The 20,785-nt window shown below is 43.9% G+C and overlaps 1 protein-coding gene across 1 annotated transcript in view; it reads right to left on the bottom strand.

Moving 5' to 3' along the window:
• The window catches only part of GUCY1A2 (guanylate cyclase 1 soluble subunit alpha 2), a 193,611-nt gene that overhangs the window by 44,843 nt on the left and 127,983 nt on the right, over positions 1-20,785 (bottom strand). The window contains exon 5 of the mRNA XM_066586260.1: positions 10,193-10,678. Within this exon, the coding sequence (XP_066442357.1) occupies positions 10,193-10,678 (486 nt within the window). The remainder of the gene's footprint in view (positions 1-10,192; positions 10,679-20,785) is intronic.

The following is a 20,785-nucleotide window of genomic DNA, read 5'->3' as shown; positions in this document are numbered from 1 at the left end:
CATTCAGTGATGCCATTCACTGAATAGCTGTGAATGATTGAGCGCTGGCTTTGATTGGCTGGCGCTAGATCCAATCACAGAGCTCTCTTACCGGAGGCGGGGTATTCAAAGCCCCGTCACCAGAAGAGAATCCTGTCAATGCTGAAGACTGCAGCCTGACACAGCGCCGGAGACCAGGATGAGGGACACAGACGCCAGCGGCTAGGTGAGTATTGCTAAGGGTAGGGCTAATTATCACAGTAGGGCTTATTTTCAGGGAAAACCGGTAAGCATTACATAGTGTTCATTGAAATCAATGAGATGTTTGTGTATTACAGGACAGGTCCTCCAGAGAAAGACACTCTTTATAGCTACTCCCCACTTTGATCAAGAGGTCATAATTTTGAACAGAGGATCTCTTCTATTAAGTCACAATTCGCTAAACGGATATATGAAATTGTAATTTTTTTCCTTTAACTAGACAAACAATTTAAAAGCTATGCGGCCAGCATAAGCACATGTCACCCGTGTAAAAAAGGCCTAAGTCTCAATAGGAGGTCTGTCCATGAGGCTGGACTGGTGGCTTAGGGTGCTTTTACACTGGATGATTCTCATTTGCACGAGCAAACGAGCTAGTGACATCATTGCTAGCTCGTTCGCTCTCGTGCAACCTCTTTAGACAGGTAGGTTCATCGTTGACTCGTTTGAGAATCATTCAGTATCATTAAGTGTTTCACATTTGCGATCTGAGAGACTGAATGATCAGCATTTAAACTGAACAATAAGTGAATGAGCCAACGATGATTTTCATTCCGGCATAAAATGAACGATGAGCGAAAAGCAAACGATTCTTATTCATCGTTTAGTCGTTGGCTCACATTTAGGGTGCATTCCCACGAACGTATATCGGCTCGGTTTTCACGCCGAGCCGATATACGTCGTCCTCGTGTGAAGGGGGGGTAGGATGAAGAGCCAGTAGCAGGAACTGAGCTCCCGATCCCTCTCTGCCTCCTCTCCGCCCCTCTGTACTATTTGCAATGAAAGGAGGTGGGGCGGGGGTGGGGCTAAGTTTTGAAAATTAGCCCCGCCCCTGCCCCGACTCTCCCCATTGCAAATAGTGCAGAGGGGCGGAGAGGAGGCAGAGAGGGGGCGGGAGCTCAGTTCCTGCTCCTGGCTCTTCCATCCCCCCCCCCTGCACAGAAGGACAACGTATATCGGCTCGGCGTGAAAACCGAGCCGATATACGTTCGTGGGAATGCACCCTTAGGCTGAATGGCCATCAATCGGTTGAACAATTTTTTGAACGATGATCGTTATGTCAAAAAGCACCCTTAGTTTCCAGCCTTATCTCCCCTCTCTTGCACATTCTTAACAGCTAATTTATGATCACAGCCAAGATTACCTTTCTTGATTGATCAGTGTGTATATTTCACACTTTAAGAGCTCTTTCGCATGGGTGTAGATCGGCTGCTGTTTTCACGGCCAGCCGATATACGCTACAATCTGATGCATTGGATTCCAATGCATTAGATCACATGGCCGTATTTACACGATGTAAAAGCGCCTGGTTGGCCAATATAGCGCCGGGCGCTTTTATGTCGGGCCAAAAAGATAGTCCTGGAACTATCTTTCGGCCCGGAATATATCGGCTGCTGCATTAACTCCTAAGGGAGCCAATGACAGTGGCCGGAGATAGGAGGTGGGGGGGATTTTACAGCATGACTGCTAAACTCCCTTCCCCTTCTCTCCTCCTCCCCGGCTGTTTGCAATGGGAGGGGATAGGGTGGGGTGGAGCTAAGCACTGCTCCGCCTCCTCTCATTGCTGGCTGCGAACAAGGGGCGGGAGCTTAGCTTCGCCTCGTCCCGCCCCCTCCCATTGCAGAAAACCCGGAGAAGAGGAGAAAATAGGTGAGCCGGCGAGGGGAAGGGAAGGTCAATGGCATGGTGGCCTTGGCGTATATGTGCCGGCCCCATGCCATCTGAACGGGGGCACAAACGTTAGATTTGTGTGCCCGTTCACAAGTTTTGACTCCTCAGATCGGAGCGTATATTGGCCGGCCGTGAAAACGGTGGCCGATATACATTCATGTGAAAGAGCCCTCAATGGGAGTCTATCACCAGTTTAAAAGAAAATCTACAAATCAAAACTAAGATGATCATGACAGGCTAATTACAGTCATTATACCTTCCTCCCTCCATACCGATCCATTGATGAACCTGACTGATCCCTGATACAGTTGGAAACCCACCAATCAGACACTTATCAACCCTCCTGATTGGAGATAAGTTTAAATCTTGGGTCAACCCTTTTAAATATTCTCTTATTGGTGAGTAGAAAGTCAACTGTGGATCACAGGGCACAGAGCACCATCCGCAATGTTGGCACTGTCTGGATTCGATCAAAACAAGCTACCGTTTGGGCATTTTTTTCATATTTTCTGTAAAAAATTTGCAAATGGTAAGTGCTCTCCAAATTATTTTTGTCCATTGTTTTTCAATAAATTCCTTCAATGAAAAACTGTAAGCCTGAGAAAAAAAGATAAAGCAGATGGTATGTAACATAGGATGACAGCATGTTACATTCTGTAGGTCCTCCATTCCCCATTTGGAATAGTGGTCTGGGAATGAGGCACAACTTCTAGCCCAATACACTGGAGTCTGATCCAGCATTCCACATCCTCTCACAACTAGCTCAATTCCCATGTTTAGTTAGAAGGATTTCCCTCTCGGGAGCACAAGGATTGCAGTTCCCATGTTTCTCACGTTGAGGCTGATCAAAATATTTTCCCTTCTTAAGGGGACCATAAATTAGCAATGAAAATTAACCCTTGCAGACTGCATAAAAAGCAAACTCCATTTCACATTAAAAGCCAGTGTGGAAATGTTTGTTGATCTTGTGATGTTGTTATCTTGTAGATATGCTATGATGGGTAAGGACTCTGGTGGGTTAGCACGTAGCCCTCCTTTAGAGGCCTTGCTTTCATGTAAAACTACGGACATTGGTTTTGGTGCCAAGGAAGGGAGATGTAGTTGGGTTGTTTGAGCTATGTGCAAATGGAATGTTAGACTATGTAACTGCTAGTCATAGGCTTCTTCACAGTGGATGTATCAGTGAGCAACAATAGGTCTACAAAAATGTGCAACAATGGGTCTATGGAGACCCAAAAGAGGATGCATATAGGGACAGCAAGCAGTTATGAGAGTAAATCACATGATCGCTGCCATTCTGTGCTCTAAGGTGACCAAGGCTTCTTGGGTTTACATAGCCTAGAGGAGGGCAGTTGGGGGGCTTCATCTAAGTGGTGAGGGAAACATATGATGTAGAGATGAGCGAGCGTACTCGTTAAGGCAAAATACTCGAGCGAGTATTGCCATTTTCGAGTACATGCCCGCTCGTGAGAAAAGATTCGGGGGCCGGCGGGGGTGAGCGGTGAGTTGCAGGAGTGAGATCAAAGGCAAGTATTTGTTCAGATACTGAATGCATCTGTGATAAAAAAAAATAGTTAGATTTTCCAACCAACATAAGTTTGCTATCATCTAGAAAACTTTTTGGACTTTTAGAAACTTCCACCAAGTGACTTTTCTCACTTGTCAGGTGGGTGGAAACCACCGCTCACTGTTAATCAAGCCTGATATCATCCATTGATAGTGAGTAGAATTGAGCGAACGTACTCTGCCGAGTTTGATGCTCGTTCGAGTATTAGCGTACTCGATGGTGCTCATTACTCGAACGAGCTTCAAGCCGTGCTCGACCCCGCCCCAGTTTTTGGCTCCTCCCCGCTGTGACGTGCCTGTTTTGGCCCCTCCCCGCTGCAGCACGCGTCAATGGCAAATTTTTTGTCTGGCATGCAGGGGAGGGAGAGAGAGGGAGACGGACCTAGAAAAAAAAAAAAAGCTTGGCACCTGGCGCCCCACATACAAAAATGCTCGAGTCTCCCATTGTAGGCAATGGGGTTCGTTACTTGAGTAGAGCTCTCGAATTTTATGAAAAGCTCGACTCGAATAACACGGACCCGAGCATTTGGGTGCTCGCTCATCTCTAATAGTGAGCAATGGGGACCACCCACTTGACACACAGCTCTGGGACCTGAAATCAAGAAGAGCCTTTATGGGTGAAGGGGAAGTAGTAGAGGGAAGAGAAACATCACTGGAGCTGGCAAGGCCAACTACGCTGACCACTTTGAATGGCATAAAAGAATTATCAAATGTGTACTAATGTCTTTAATTTTCCATGTAGGCAAATGTTCCGAACGAAATCTCCAAGAGTTCCAATAATGAAAAGCTATGACTTTGCATCAAATTTCTTATTTCTTATTTTTCTATACAAGTCTTATTTCTTAGCTTCTGCAAAAAAAACAACGGGACTTCTCTATTGTTTTCTTCAGACTGTAGCAGCATTTGACGAATTTCACGAGGGAATAAAATGTCTTTTCTATTATTGCAGTGGGAATTGAAGCCAGACCTTACAGCATCGATTGTAGCAGAATGTTGTAAAGTAAGACTTTTCCATTACAGCTAATGTGGCAGTTTCTATTGGACTGCCCCAAAAAAGGAGAAAATAAAAAGGCAAAAAGCTAAAAATAAAATAAAGTAATGAATAAAACTGAACACACACTATATTATTGCCTTTCGGTTTGAGGCTGGTCTCACCAGTGAAGCACCCCGCACTAGTTGGAGATAGGTCATTTCCAATAGAATTTATCTTATTTGAGGTTTTTCACTTTCCGATTTAGCAACATATCCAATTCCTTTTGGGCTTATTTAATGTTTCTACTGGCCTCAGGTGACAAATTTTAAGATGAATTGAGGTAATCTTTTAAAATGTTCTCATGCATTATGACCACTATTATGGCTGATGAGACACTAAGACTAAAAGATTGTGAAGCCCTGCTCTTGAAGCAACCCTCCAGTTCCAGGGCAAAGTTTGTCAAGGGTTCAGTGGGAGAGAGCTCTATTATCTAGTGCCATTCTCTTCTTGGTTTGGCCACTAATCCTACTGTTTCTCGAGCCCTACTTCAAATGTCCAAGATGTCCGCAGCGATATTTAGATTACCCAATGCACACTGTGCACTGATTTTAGTAGTCTAAGACACATGAGTAGCACTGGTCAATCTGGAAGCAGTGCCGTGGCCATGAAGGACTGATGAAGAGGGGTCTCAGAAACAGGTGGAACCAGGAAAAAGGTGGCACCAGGTAATATCACAGCTCCACGTCTGATGCCTGAACAAGTTTTATCCCAGGACCAGAAGATCACTTTAACTAATCAGTCTCTATTAGAGATGAGCGAGCACGCTCGGATAAGGCAGTTACTCGAACGAGAATCGCTCTTCTCAAGTAACTGTATTCTCGTCCGAGCAGGGGGGAGAGTTAGAGAGATCTCTTTCTCTCTCCCCCCTGCCGCCCCCCTGAGCCTGCTCGGACGAGAATGCAGTTACTCGATGCTCACTCGAGTAACTGCCTTATCCGAGCGTGCTCGCTCATCTCTAGTCTCTATACAATAGTTGATTAGAAATAGTTAACTTGAAGGATGTTTTACAAAATATGACACTGATATCAACAAACTGTGTACTGATAAGAGAGAACATTATATACAGTTCCTTAAGACTTTGGCTAATAACTAAGTATCATAGTATCTAAGTATCTTATCTGAATATAAAAAATATTTATTTGTACCGTGTTAACCAATACATATGGGTCAGGAACGCTATCTTTTTTCCTTAGAGAGAGCACCTAGAAGGTGAGTGAGGAGACTTATGAGGCCATTCATGCTCCTCTAGGTAATATGCAAATAAGGGAGATGGAACAATACCCCTGCAGCGCCACCTACTGGAAGGCAGCATTCCTGCAAGTCAATGTTAGACTCTTTATACAAGCCTTGTAACAATGAGTGGGAATTGAAAGCCAAGGCAGAATCCATACATAGACAGCTGTTTCAGAGTGTTTGCCTCTCATCATTGTGCAGTACGTTTCTGGCTTGGCTAGCGAGAGGCCTGTGATGAGGGTGAGGAACGCTATCTTTTCTTCTTAGGGAGAGTATCTTGAAGGTGAGTGAGGAGACTTGTAAGCCCATTCATGCTCCTCTGGGTAATATGCAAATAAAGGAGATGGAACAATACCTCTGCAGCGCTACCTAATAAGTGGCGTTGCAAAGGTATTGTTCTATCTCCCTTATTAGCCAGTAGATAGAAACGCTGAAAACAGAATCTTAAAGGAAAGCTGTCATATCCCTACAAGCATGATAAACTAAGTTATGGTGTGGTCAGGGGATGTAACAGGGAGCTGGGTTATGTATTTTTTATACTTACCCACTCCCGTGATCCAGAACTGTCACCTGCTTAGGTAGGCGTGGCACAAAAATCCAAGTCTCCCTCTATTGGAGAGTTGGGGCGCTGAAAAGAGTCAGATTTAAGTGCCGCGCCCTGAGTTTACCATGCGCCAGCGCTGGGTAGAGGGACGCGGTGAATATAAAAATAATAACACATCACCCAACTCCCTGTCACATCCCCCTAAAGCACCATAACTTAGTTTATGATGCTGTGGGGACAATACAAGTTCCCTTTAAGTACAGGAGTATTATTCTTCATCTTGAATGGTACAGCATGCTGCATAGTTATCATAGCACACCTATGCTATAGGCATAGTCTGGCAGTCCATAAACTACAATGAACTGTGCAAATAGCCTAAAGCCCCTTTTACATGGGGTGACTGTAGGGCAATTTAGCACCCAAAAGCCATCACAGCGATGATCCCTCCTGTGCTTTTACACGGGAGCGATCCTCTATCAGTGAATGGAGGCGCAGAGGACCGGAAATCATTCCGAACTCACCATAGATGAACCATTGCCTGCTCACACAGAACAATGCGACAGCAGACCAACAATGAATTTTAGGTCTGCATGAAATCTATTGCTGATAGTTCTTTCACCTTTAGGACCCAAAAATATAAATTCATAAAAATTAACTTTTAATAAATATTGCTTAAAAACCTTATGGACACACAAACAAAAAAAAAAAAATCCACTATCCGGTAGGGAATGTGAAATTGTATCATACAGTAACACTTCAAGATCAGTATCAATCTTGGACGTTTTCTTTATTAGGTCTTTTACGTCCAAAAGATAGCTCTTTTTGGGGGGGGTTTCTTGGTTTTAATGTTCCAAAAAACCTATGCATTTTTTCCGAACCTGAACATGATGTCGTAATCAGCCGGAATCTACATGCAACTCATATAGTCCAATGTATAATAGACACGAGATGTTTTTATGTACAGAATAGACCTTGTAATTTCCCTACGCGTTTCGCCCACTGCGTGGGCTCCTCAGGGGCTCAAGTATCTCCTGGGATGATTCCCTGGAGAAAGGTTATCAGTCATCAACTGAGTATAGAAAATTGTTTATAGATTAGGACTATAATCCATTAGAGGCAATGAGTAAGTATAGGTAAGGTACTGTATTGAATTAGCACCCCACTATGAGGAGTGATCGCTGCAGTAATTCCTCCTAAGCTGATATGCGGTACTTGATAGCCTAATAATATTTCCTAGAGGAACAGTGCCCAGTTATCACTTAGAGTGATGTCTTGGTCAATACCCAGATAGTCTGCGCACTAAAAAAAGTTCCCCAGGTAATGCATCGCTGTCTATTAGATCCTTTTAGTAAGTGAGTTTTGATATACTCAAAAGCTATCAATAGTATAGCTCCCACTAAATAGGGTTTTTCTGCAGTCAGGCAAATTCTCAGCCTGAAATCATAAAATAAATAGAACAAGCGGCAGCATGACAGTCCTAGTGGTGGCAGTCCACCACTAGGACTGTCATGCTGCCGCTTGTTCTATTTATTTTATGATTTCAGGCTGAGAATTTGCCTGACTGCAGAAAAACCCTATTTAGTGAGAGCTTATTATTTGCGAGACAAGCTGTAGTTTTTATTAGTACCATTTTGGGGTACATACGGCTTTTTTGATCACTTTTATTGCGTTTTTAGGGAGGCAAATTGCAAAAAATTAGCATTTTGCCTCAGTTTTTTAGCTCTTTTTTAAAACGTTTTTTTTCATGCACACTCGAAAGTATGTGCAACTTATTGTATGCGTCGTTACAAACGCGACAATACCAAATATGTGGGGTTTTAATTTTTTTTAACCTTTTTTTGTGCTAATATGAGAAAAAGCATAAAAAAAGGTTTTTTTAAACTTTTTTTTTACTTTTTTTAATTCATTTTTTTAATCTTTTTTTTTTCCACAACTTATGTCCCCCTGGGGACTTTGACCACAGTACTGCCCATCGCTGTGATAAGGCATGGCAGGGCTACGGCCCTGCCATGCCTTATCGCTTATACAGCGATAATAGGCATTGGCAATACAGGATTCCAGTGTCTGGCATCCTGTTGCCATGGCGACAGGCCTGGTTCTCGCGATAACATCATATGTGATAACATTATATGTGATCTCGCGCTATCCCCAGGACGTAAGTTTACGCCCTGTTGCGGGAAGTACCCCACTGCCAGGACGTAAACTTACGCCCTGGAGCGGGAAGGGGTTAATAATATAAAAATATGCATGGATACCCGGGTACTCTGGGTGCGACTGGGGAGCATTAGTTTCAACTCCATTTTTAAAAATAATTACATGCTTTAAAAATCAAAAAAAGGTCAAATCGTGGGAATCTAAAGCCGCTTGAAGAAACCTTTGCACAAACAAGAGAAAAATCATGAATGAGTGGCTAGTCGGTACCCGGGTGCGGACATATGGGTTAAATTTGCTATATATATATTTATATTTAACACTGTGCAAAGCTTCTTTTGAAAAACTGAGTTATACAACATCTAGAATCCAACCTTATGAAGACCCATGTTGGAACTCACCATCTACTAGACGCTGATTGGAATGGTAAGACCAGTTCCTCATGAACCTGTGATGACACTAAGCCACAACCTTGTTCTCATTGGGATACTCCAGGTTGCAATAACTTAAAAAAACCTTCAAACGTTTCCTCATAATGGAAGTTAAACTTACTGTCTTTTTACACGGACCGATGTAATTCATGTTGATTAGGAATTGTTTTATTTTCTTTTACATGGGCTGAGAATCGGCTTATGGGGAGGAACAATTGCTAAGACGATCATTCGCCCCATAGGCCAGCTGTACATCTCCCCGTTCACATGAGAAGCTCTACTATCGATCAATGAGCATATAAAGCCCATGTAAAAGGACCATTATTGGTCTATAATTTCCTGTCTTAGTATTTGGGATTGTTGCTGGCACATCTAACAAAAACCAAAGGGTCAATTACAATAGAATCTTTACAGTTGGCTTTGGTCTCAAAGCTTGCAACTCAGAGTGGAGGCTGTTAGACCCAAATTGTCTTTGTTCTTGAGATAGAGCAGATCAGACACATTGGATTATCTTTATTGGTTTTCGCTGTTTTCTGATGGTACAAGGAACATCAGAGTCATGTAAAACTTTTCTATTCACCACTCTGGCCAATATTCAATTTAGGCATACAAAAGGGCAAATCTGGGAGTGCTGGGGGGGGGGGGGGGGGGGGGCACGTGAAGGAAGTGCTGAGTGCAGAGGCAGTACCAACAGGTCACTTGGTTAGTGATTTTAGGTACAGGGCTAGAGAAGTTTACAGAATTTTTGCCTGAAGTGAAGGAAAGCCAAGCTTCGACTCTTGGAGTTTTATGATCCTTAAAGGGGTACTTCAGAACTTTTACTATTGATATCCTATCCTTAAATAGGTAATCAAAAGTTGATTAGTGGGGATCCACTGTTCAGGATCTCTACTGAGCAGCTAATGGTTTGCTGTCAATGTGGAAAGCACTGGAAGCATATAATGCTGTCAACATTGCAGCTGCCTGGTTTGGTGCTATAGGTACAGCTACGCCTGCAGTGCTAAACTAGTGCATTGCAATACAGACAGTGTTATCTGCTTCCAGCACTGTCTATAAGCATTGGGTCCCCACAGGGCATCTACTGATGACCTACCCTGAGAATAGGTAAATAATAGTAAAAGTTCTGGAGAACTCCTTTAAAGAACACCAAGGAAAGTGAAATCTAAGTCTTAGAAGTCTAAGGCAAAAAAAAGAAATGTTATATTTTCTTTAAAAATGGAATGTCCATGGAATTAGAAATTAACACAACAAAAAATATCTCAAAACGGTTCGGAAAAAATATTCAATGACCAGAAAAAGGAAGTAGAACAGGAGTAAACTTCTTACCTTATAAATATCCAGGAATCCACACTGATAGTCAAATCTAGTGTAGAGTTCATTCAACATACTAATCACTTGCATTGGTGTACACTCAGCACAGACAGCTGTGAAACCCACAATGTCAGAAAAGAGCATCGTGACATCATCAAACTTCCGAGCTTCAACAGACTTCCCTTCCCAAAGCAGCTGAGCCACATCTCCTGGAAATATGGAATATAGAAGATCCACAGTTTTCTTCTTCTCTTCTTCCAAAGCTTGATGGGTTTTTTCTAAAGTGGCTTTCAATTTATCCATTCGCTTTTTGAGACCATCTTGAGCTTTAGCCTGCTCACCAACCAGGATGACATCACGTGTGGCATCATGGATTGGGATATCAGAAAGATGGAGTCCTCGTCCCATCAGTTCATCCAGTTTGTCAACACGAGGAGAACCCAAAAAGAGCATGGAATTGGATTCAGGGACATGGATCATTTGTCCTTTTACTTCCATCACCTGTGATTATAAAAAAAAACAAAAACATAAAACACAGGTAAGAGGCCATTTTGATGCTCATGTTAATGACAAACTCATATCTTACTACCATGAACCATGAAATAATTCTTACTCTCAGAACAATCTTGTGAAGTGACAACTGTGAGAATAGGTAGATCCACCACTTAATTATCTTTAAAATGGGCTTTCTTGGAACTAAACTGCTGACCTATCCTCAGAACAAGACATCAATAGTTGATCAGTGTAGGTCTGGGAACACTGCCAACTGTCTCACGTGAACGCCACGGTCTCTTCTCAGATATGTGAAGTAGCGGTCCTCAGTCACATGTCCTGAGAGAAGTTCAGCCTCACTCAAGGGAATGGTATTGAGCTGCTATACCTGACACAGCCTCTATACAGTACTGTGCTCAACCAAGAACTTACCAAATAGAGAAAGGAGTTACCAACTGCCAGAAACCTCTGACAAAACATATTGAAGAAAGATTTGTCATAAATCATGCCAGATACTTTTTTCCACCAAGTGAGACAGTGGTTTGCCCTAATACATACAGATTGCCATAAATTCAGTTGGCATCTTTACGGCCAATCATGTGTTTGTTTAGGGGCCTTCACCAACCTTAAATTGGCAAAGAGTGGATCAATCCCAAAGTTGTTAAGTGTATTTCTTGAAGACTCATTTTAAGTTAAAGGGGTGGTCTCGTGAAATCAAGTGGGGTTAAGTACTTCTGTATGGCCATATTAATGCACTTTGTAATATACATCGTGCATTAAATATGAGCCATACAGAAGTTATTCACTTACCTGCTCCGTTGCTAGCGTCCTCGTCTCCATGGTTCCGTCTAAATTCGCTGGCAGCTTGCTTTTTTAGACGCGCTTGCGCAGTCCAGTCTTCTCCTCTCAGCACGAGCCGCTTCAGTGTGCTCGCGGCTACAGCTCTTCTGCGCATGCGCAGACGAGCTGTCACTGCTCGGGAGCGCGCTGGAGCGGCCATTCTGTACCATCCTCTGTTAGAGGAAGGTGCAGAGCCGCCCAGCTGTCCCGAGAAGCCGCCCAGCTGTCCCGCCGTCCTGCCGTCCTGCCGTCCCGCCGCCCAGGTAAGTGATGGGCCGGGGGGGCTGCCGCTGGGCCGGGGGGGGGGGCTGCCGCTGGGGGGCTGCCGCTGGGCCGGGGGGGGGGCTGCCGCTGGGGGGCTGCCGCTGGGCCGGGGGGGCTGCCGCTGGGCCGGGGGGGCCTTCGTCTGTTGTCAGGGGTCTAGCGCCGGTTACCTGCTGCCTGGCGGTGGGTGACTGTGTGCCGTGGTCGGCCGCGTTCAATCCAGGGGTCCGGTCGGCGGCTGCGGGGCGTCTGGTTGTCAGGGAGACACAGCTGGTAGCGTCTCGGGAGCGCGCACGTCGGGCTACAGCAAGCGATGGGAAAAGAGCTGGCGGCCATCTTGGGAAAATTTTTATAAGTTGCTGAAACGCTGGAACTGTAAGTACAAACCAGCTAGAAAAGTCATTTACAGGGGGGCTTAGTAATGTATGCTTAATTAGGGGGACTGGGCAAAAAAAAAATTCACTGCTTCCTCGAGACAACCCCTTTAACCTAATTTATTCCTATATATTCCTAAATATTAGAATTTCAGTTCTTGCTCAAATGAAGTTGACAATCTATTAGCGTCTATCAAAAACTAACAATTAAAGGGGACAACTTTATGATTAGTGAGGGTCCGACCGCTGAGACTCCCACGATTCCAAGAATGTGGGTCCCGAAGCTCTATGCATGAATTGTGTGGAGGAAGCTTTTTTTGCCGCTGCTCTGTTGAATCTCAATGTTGAAATTGCCAAGTACGAACACTTGTGAATGTTTGGTACGGTCATTGAAATGAATAGAATGGTGGTGCACATGTGCGTCCTTGATTCTATTCATCTAGGGACCTTTGGGATCAGAGAAGGTAGATAGCTGATAACTTTATATCTCGGTGCACGTCCTTTAAGTGCTGCCAATTCGTTTTTGGCTGTAGACTGACTTCAGTGGAAGCAATTATCCCTACTATATGGCCAATGAAGTGGGGGAACATGATTGCATTGCCCTAAAGGCACATTTACACACAACGACTATTGCTCAAAATTCGTTCAAATTATCGAAAGTGAGCGATAATCGTTACGTGTCAACGAGAAGCCATCGTGCACTATTTGGTAACTTGACGTTTATTGCGGGGTTTCAGCCTGCATAAAAATAGTTGTTAGTTTGTTCACTTGTCGTTAGGTTTAAACAGCATTTGTTCGATCGTTCAGTCTTTCAAATGAATTGCGGGGAGGGGCGATTGTTTGCCCAGCTGAACACAATGACTCATGTAGTAGACAATGGCTTTTTCTTCACACTAATTAAAAACCTAAAGCTGAGAGATTCTTCATATACACACGCCCACCTGAGCAAACAATATATACATTTTTGGCACAACTAATGAGGGAAATGGCGAGGATTTCAAACAATTATCTTTACATGTAAACGCTCAACATTTGAAGGCAAAAAAGTCATTGAGTCATTCTTTCAAACGACCATCGTTGCCTGTAAATGGGCCTTTAGTGAAGTTTTAGGTCTCATGTCCATGGGCGGGTCGGGTTCCGTGGGCAGAAGTACTGCCGTGGGATCCCACCCTGCCTGCGGTGTGAGGACATTCCGGACACATGCGGGTCGTCTGGCAACTCCTCCGTGCTTGTAGGCGGGTGCATCGGTATGTGGGCGGGCCCACTGGCCGGCACGCCCCCCGCACATGCGCAGTGGGAAATCTCCTGCTTTCCCTTGGGACAGTTCTGGGTGTGCCGCAGATTGGACGGCTTCCATTCACTTTAATGGAAGCCGTTCCCGCGGGTCCCTAGGCAAAACTGAGGGTGCTGCGATTTGTTTTAATTAAGCTGTGGGCAACCATGAAATGTATATTGTATGAATATTGTATGTATATTATGTATATTGTATGTATTGTGTGATATGTGTAACAATGTATTGGCATGGTATGTAGAACAGTCTCTGTGTGTCTGCAATGGCAGATTACACACAGTCTTTGTTTGAAGGTCGTAAGCATGGAACCGCATTGGCTACATTGTATACACAAACCCATAGATTTTTAGTCAAGGTTATTTGCAAAGTTGCTCCATTTTTTTTTAGTTTAGATGCACTGCAGATTCTATTTATTATTTTTATTATATGAACCGCATTACTTTGAAGGCTAAAAAAGAAATCATTTTTTACTGTAGAGAAGAAAATGCTAATAGCATACAGCAGAATCTTAAAGATGAAACAGAATGTTTTTCATCCGTGATACAAAAAGAATAAATTAGATAAACATACTTGCTATAAAAAGCTGAAGGCCGAAATAATAAACACAATAAAATGGGTTAGATGCCTGGTGGAGATACTGGCAATATCTGAAATGGACGGCGCAGGCATCAGTGTCAAGGATGAAAGAAAAATGATGGCGATTGTGCAGAAAGAATCTAATTATTGTGTAGTGGGAACCAGAAAAACAGGAGCAGAAATAATGTCGTCTCCCAATAAACGGAATGTGCTTTATAGAAAGTAAGCAGCTTGTTAGAAAAAAAAACTTACATTTCAGATTCCAAATTCGGATTAGGTGAATTTTCTATTAGGCTACTTCCACACGGACAGACATGGACATCCTGAGACTCTAGGGTGCAATTTGGATCGGACAGCACATGGACATCCTGCCCACAGGCTATCCGATGTCCGGGACCCCCTACATGTACATGTGCTATTTTCGTGCAAGAATACGACATCTCCATTCAAGTTAAAAAAGCCCACATGCATACACCCATTCAAATGAATGGGTGCTATTTCTGTCCAATGGAAAAAAAATTGGACAAAAACATGGTCTGTGTGCAAGACGCCTTAACCCTTTCCAATCCGTATTCTGGTTTTCCTAGGAGGCTTACTCTTTTTCAGCTGTTATACAACGGCGCTATCTGCTGGCTAAAGCCAGTACTGCATGAGGTGACACGTTGGATAGGCTCCGACAGCAGAGAGGCTGGCAATATACAGTAAGAGAACCCGGACGGACGTCTTCCAACATCGGAGCTGTACAGCCTTAAATCATAATGTCTTCAGAGGTCAGACAGTGGATTGGAAAGGGTTAAATCTATTTTAGATAAATATTGTATATGTGGAGAAAAACTTCAAACTACTGGCTCATTGACATACTGTATAAAATGACAAGTGCTTCCTTACCAACATTTGAATTCCAAATTAGGGGACATTTAAAGGTGTTTTGTCATTAGAAAAAAAATCAATACTTACCTATTTGTCCCCAGGCAGTCTTCTTATCACATTTTCACCTCCCTGATTGTCTTCTGGATCCACCAGTCCTCCGGGTCACTTCACCTCCAGCCATCCGGATCCTCTTTTTCCTGTGATGTTATGTACATTGTCGGCATTCTCCTTCTTGTAGGTCAGTGTACCCGGTCACTAGGTGATGTAGCGTTTAATGTCTAGCAGGGAATGCCGAATCCTATGCCAGGCTATTGCCGAAGCTGCACATTCACGTTGTCTCGCCGCAAATATTTATATACTATTGCCGCGCATGTGCAGTCATGGAAATAGCCTATCATAGGATTTGGCATTCCCTACTGGGCAGTTAACGCTACGTCACTAGTGACCGGGTACACTGATCTGCAGGAAGCAGAATGCCTGTGAATGTACGCTACATAACAGAAAGAATAGAATCCAGATGGCTGGAGGTGACGTGACCCGGGGGACTGAAGGAGCCAGGAATAGGTAAGTATTGATTTTTTTTTCTAATAACACCGGAAATGTCACTGAAATGGCAACAATGTCTAATTTTAATTCAAATACACCTAAACCCCAACCTTTTGCTTGTCCATAAAAATTGCATTTTGAGCAGTGACTGCTCTTTAAATAAAAACAGTCAATACTTGAAAAATGTCAGTTATCCTTTCATACGCTTTTATGGGTTTAATTACGTGATTATATGCTTTTACCTGGAACCTGTGCAATGCAGAGCATCTGTCTTATCTCCCTGTTTTTGAAGTTTATAACTGTAGTGACCTGGAAAGCATTACAGTATAAAAGCACTTAACTGCAAGTCAAAAGCAACTGTCTCAGCTATAGCTCATTTAGCCGAGGGTAGTGATGCTGGATTTCGATTAATAAGAAGATGGAGTCAGGATAGGGAACTAAATAGTTATTTTAGCTTAGTAATTTCACTGTAAAGCAATCGTTTTAGCACCTGGCAAAAGGAACTAGGAGGATGTCATAGGTCATGTGACTCAGCAGAGGAAAGAAGTTCCCTGATTGGTCAAGGGGTGGGGCTAACCACAGCCTAGCTGACATAAGTTCTCTGAGTGAAGGAGGGGGGATATTTCCTGTTTCCTGTGATGTGCGGCATAGTAGAAAAATAGAAAAGTGTTGTAAGTAGAGTGCAGGAGTCAGAGTAGAGAGAGGCAGACGCAAGGGGAAAAATGGCCGCAACTAAGCTTCCCCCTCCCCTGTTCTGTAACTAGAGGCACTTAATGACAACTTTCAAGCAACCCTGTGTGCAGCTGCTAATCAATAATTTAGGACATTGAGAGAAAAGACCCGAAACCCTTGCAAGCTATGCCTTTCCTCCATGTTTGTAACAAAGAGCCAGAGAAGCCACTGAGCCACACGCTGCAGGCAGCAGAGAATCTCCATAAGACCAAATGAGTGAATACTGGAGATTGTTATGTCATGTGTCCAGATGGCAAAATACTGTTAGTGGGATGATACGGGTTGTTGTTTTCAGTCATATTCAGTTCTCTCTTTATTCTCCCTTATCCCAGGTGCTGCCCCCCCCAGCACTTCTTTATCCCTGTATCAAATGTTAAACTGTGTATATGCAAGCTCTACTGTGTTAATATTCCTGCAGACAGCCATGTTCCACAGTAAATGGTGTGCCTGCAATTTACTCAAATACGAGTGTTAGTCTTATTTCGCTACCAATATCTTTTAAGTCAGGCACTGGCGTCACGTTCACCTAATTCCTTTAATCGTGCATATCCTGTTATCTACCTTCATCCGTGCGGAAGATTACATAGAGCGCACTGCACTCATCGACACCATGACACTGCTCCTCAGTCTCCTCTTAAAAACTGCTCAGAGAGCGCAGGCCTCTTCCCGCTTGTCGCATGTTGCACAACCTCTCCAGAAATGCACACAACCAGCTGTGCATATTTAAGGTGAAGGTGTCTAGTAGGGAGTGTTGTGCATTCGTGCAGCTTGTAACGCAATGTGCTACCTTAAGGGTTACTCTAAGGAGCCCTTTGTTTTTCATCCTTTAAAGGGGTTGTCCCACGCCGAAACGGGGTTTTTTATTTTTCAATAGCCCCCCCGTTCGGCGCGAGATAAACCCGATGCAGGGGTAAAAAAAAAAAAACGTCCAGTACTTACTCGAATCCTCGCGCTCCTGTGACTTCTTACTTACCTTAGTAAGATGGCCGCCGGGATCTTCACCCACGATGCACCGCGGGTCTTCTCCCGTGGTGCACCGTGGGCTCTGTGCGCTCCATTGCCGATTCCAGCCTCCTGATTGGCTGGAATCGGCACACGTGACGGGGTGGAGCTACAAGGAGCAGCTCTCCGGCACGAGCGGCCCCATTCGGAAGGGAGAAGACCGGACTGCGCAAGCGCGTCTAATCGGGCGATTAGACGCTGAAATTAGACGGCACCATGGAGACGGGGACGCCAGCAACGGAACAGGTAAGTGAATAACTTCTGTATGGCTCATCATTAATGCACAATGTACATTACAAAGTGCATTAATATGGCCATACAGAAGTGTATAACCCCACTTGCTTTCGCGGGACAACCCCTTTAACCCCCTTTATGGTCTTCACTGCAAGGAACCCCTATTGTAGTGATAGCTGATCCACGGAGGTCAAAAGGCACAGGAGCGTGGTACCAAAGCAGCAGGCAAAGACATAGTCAGTAGAGTAGGCCAAGGTTGGAACTGATCGAGTTCATGCAATATGGTATATCAAGTAGGAGGTCAGAAAAGTCTGGAAAATTGGGTTCAGAGTTCTGGAAAATTGGGTATATAAGCAAGGGGGAAAGCAGGTAGCAACAGAATGCTGGGACACTTTCACTTGGATAACTAGGAATCTTTTGCTCAAATATCCTCCAGTGTGAGACAGTGCCTTAGATAACCTAGGAAGCATCTGGAAAGGGTGGAGATAGGAAAGTTGGGTGCATGCTCTGGCACTTTAATGGACAGGCTAAGCACACATGCATGATCTATGTTCAAAACACCCGGTAGGATAATGCGGCAGCTACTGCATAGAAGACCTTTAGTATGCCAGCAACAGCGGTTGGTGGAGGGTGGTGACAGTGAGAGAAGGTACTGTCAGCAGAAAACCATGAATATGGCACCCGTTGGGTTGCCTTTCGGTAAAAAGGTGTTAGTGAAAGCTATACAGATAAATCAGTCGTTAACGTGACTGGCTCATCGTGATAGCCTGATTTACAGCAGTTGAGTTGTCATAACATATTGAATGCCAAATGAAAGTTTGCTACATCTGTACCTGCAGCCATATATACTGTACAGCAATACTTGAGGACAGGGGCGTAACTATAGAGGATGCAGGGGATGCGGTTGCCCAGGAGCCTTAGTGGGCCCATAAGGCCTCTCTTCTCCATATAGGGAGCCCAGTACTATGAATAAAGCATTATAGTTGGGGGCCCTGTTACAGGTTTTGCATTGGGGCCCAGAAGCTTCAAGTTATGCCTCTGTGCAGCATGGTTTAGATATGGGTACGGGTACAGATACAGATAGAGGGGGGGCCCAGCTCACCTTTTGCATCAGGGCCCCTGAGCCTTTACTTATGCCCCTGCTTGAGGAAGATAATCACAACTTTGTACATTTCCATTAATACATAATACTAGCCCTTAACCTAACCCTAAACCCAAACCCTAACCCTAACCCTGTGCCTCATTGAGGGTATTTGGATATGATAGAGAGGGGTCTTACACTCAGGATCTCCTTAAATAGCCAGTGAGGAGAGCTGCTAACAAAGATTAGCTTTGATTAGATTCTGGTAGACCCGACCCCTCCACAAATCACATGGATGACCAATGATTAACCCACATCATGCAATACTATATGTCCTTTACATATAGCCACTGCAAAAGAAACATATGGCCAGCCGCAAGTTGGGCTAATATCTCTGGGGGATTCAGATCTGCGAATATCAACTCTTGTTACTTGAGCTGCTCAATGTGAACAGCTGCCGTCTCTGGTGTTGGTGGTTCCGGAGCTGAGAATACCTTCTATGATGTCCATATGTCCTAAAAGGGCCCATAGAAAGAGGCTGTAGGGGAACTAACTTTTCAGACAACTTACGCTCATCTAATGGCTTGTGTGTGGCTCATAAATCTCCCCCTGCCCCCCATTGGACTGACCCTATTATGTGAACCTTCATAAAATGCATTCAAAGTTATTTTGCCAAGTGAATCGGAAAAAATAATAATGAATACCAAAACATAAAAATGTAACGTTCCTAATTTGTTCAGAGAGGACGCCTGAAGAACAGCAACAGCACACATTGTCAACACCTCTTTATATAGTATTCTTACAGCTTAAAAGGAATGTGTCATGCGTTAACTTTTAGTTCCATTAATTGGATGTAACTTCGTAGAAAATAAATAATGTGTTTATTCTTGTTTTGATACCTTGCGTCAATTTTTTTTATTTTCCTTTGAGGCGGCCATATTGGAAACACCCACTTCCTTTCTGAATTGTCTGCATAGCGCAATAGTAGGTGTACTTTCTGGCAGCTAAAATACAGTAAATAGGAGTAAATTGACTGAGAAAAATCATAGACTGTTAAAGTCTCCAGGAAGTAATTTAGCACAACCCCAGAGACCAGGGAGTGAAAAAACTGCATACAGAGCCCTATCTGTGTGCATAGTGTTACTATTCTGTCTTACTAGGCTATAGGAATACAGCAGAGCTATCAACTGCCATTAAAGGGGTTATCCAGTCAAAAAAAGACGTTTACAGAAAACTGGGAAAAATTGGCTGAGGTACAGAGCAACCCTAATGGGTGAAGACAATGTTCAACACCAAAAGGTAAAACTTTACTTCTTCTACTGAACGAGCAGTTTGATGCGTTTCAAGGCCAAATGTCTCTTCCTCAGAAAGCTGGATGGGTACACATTTTACATGGCTTCACACAAAACAATTATGGTTTGGTTAGTTGTTCGATAAAGCGAATGTAAGTGACAGTTGTTCCAAGTAAATGAGAAAATGGAGAAATACATGTAAAGTGCCAACTATTGGAAGCCAGCATTGCCGCAAGTCAATGTCAGAACTCTTAACAAGCCTTGTAACAATTACTGGGAATTGAAAGCCAAAGCCAGAATATTCTCCAAAAGTAAGAGGCTAACCATGCACAAACAGCTTTTTTGGGGTGATTGCCCCTCCTCACGGTGCAGTAGGTTTCTGGCTTTGCTAGTGAGAAGCCTGTAGACATGAATCAGGAAGGGTATTATTTCTCCTTAGGGAGAGCACCTAGAAGGTGATGAGACTTATAAGGCCATGCATGATGCTCTGAGAAATATGCAAATGGAGAGATGGAACAATGCCTCTACAGTGCCACCCATTGGAAGGCGGCATTCCTGCAAGTCAATGTCACCCTTACTGATCCCTTGCCACTTCCGATACGATGCCCTCTACTGGGCAAAATGAGACAGTGTTTGACTGCGTCAGTCAAATGTCCCTGCTGTCAGGCATCAGGAAGCAGTCACTGCAGCAGGAAGTAGAGAGCCGCCTAGGAGTGAGCACCTTCAGAACAGTATCAGTGGATGATCAGGGGAGGGGATTATATCTTCTTGTGTTGTGGTGGCAGGGGTTACCATGCGGTGCCGCGCCCAGTAGTGTAGGAACCCATTAAAAAAGGTTGCCATAAAGTAGCTAATGGGCTTATACAATTTAATGCAAATGTAATATGTGGATGTGTGCTCATGTTTTTCTACAGCTTTGCTGTATTTGCATAGCCTGTGCCCCCCTGGGTTTTGCTTGTGGTAGCAACCCAACGCATTTGCCCCGGGTGTTTTTAAATAGCAGGAGACTGCAAA

Source organism: Eleutherodactylus coqui, chromosome 1 (assembly GCF_035609145.1).
Source record: "Eleutherodactylus coqui strain aEleCoq1 chromosome 1, aEleCoq1.hap1, whole genome shotgun sequence".
Lineage (NCBI taxonomy): Eukaryota > Metazoa > Chordata > Amphibia > Anura > Eleutherodactylidae > Eleutherodactylus > Eleutherodactylus coqui.
This window is presented reverse-complemented; position numbering and strand designations above follow the sequence as displayed.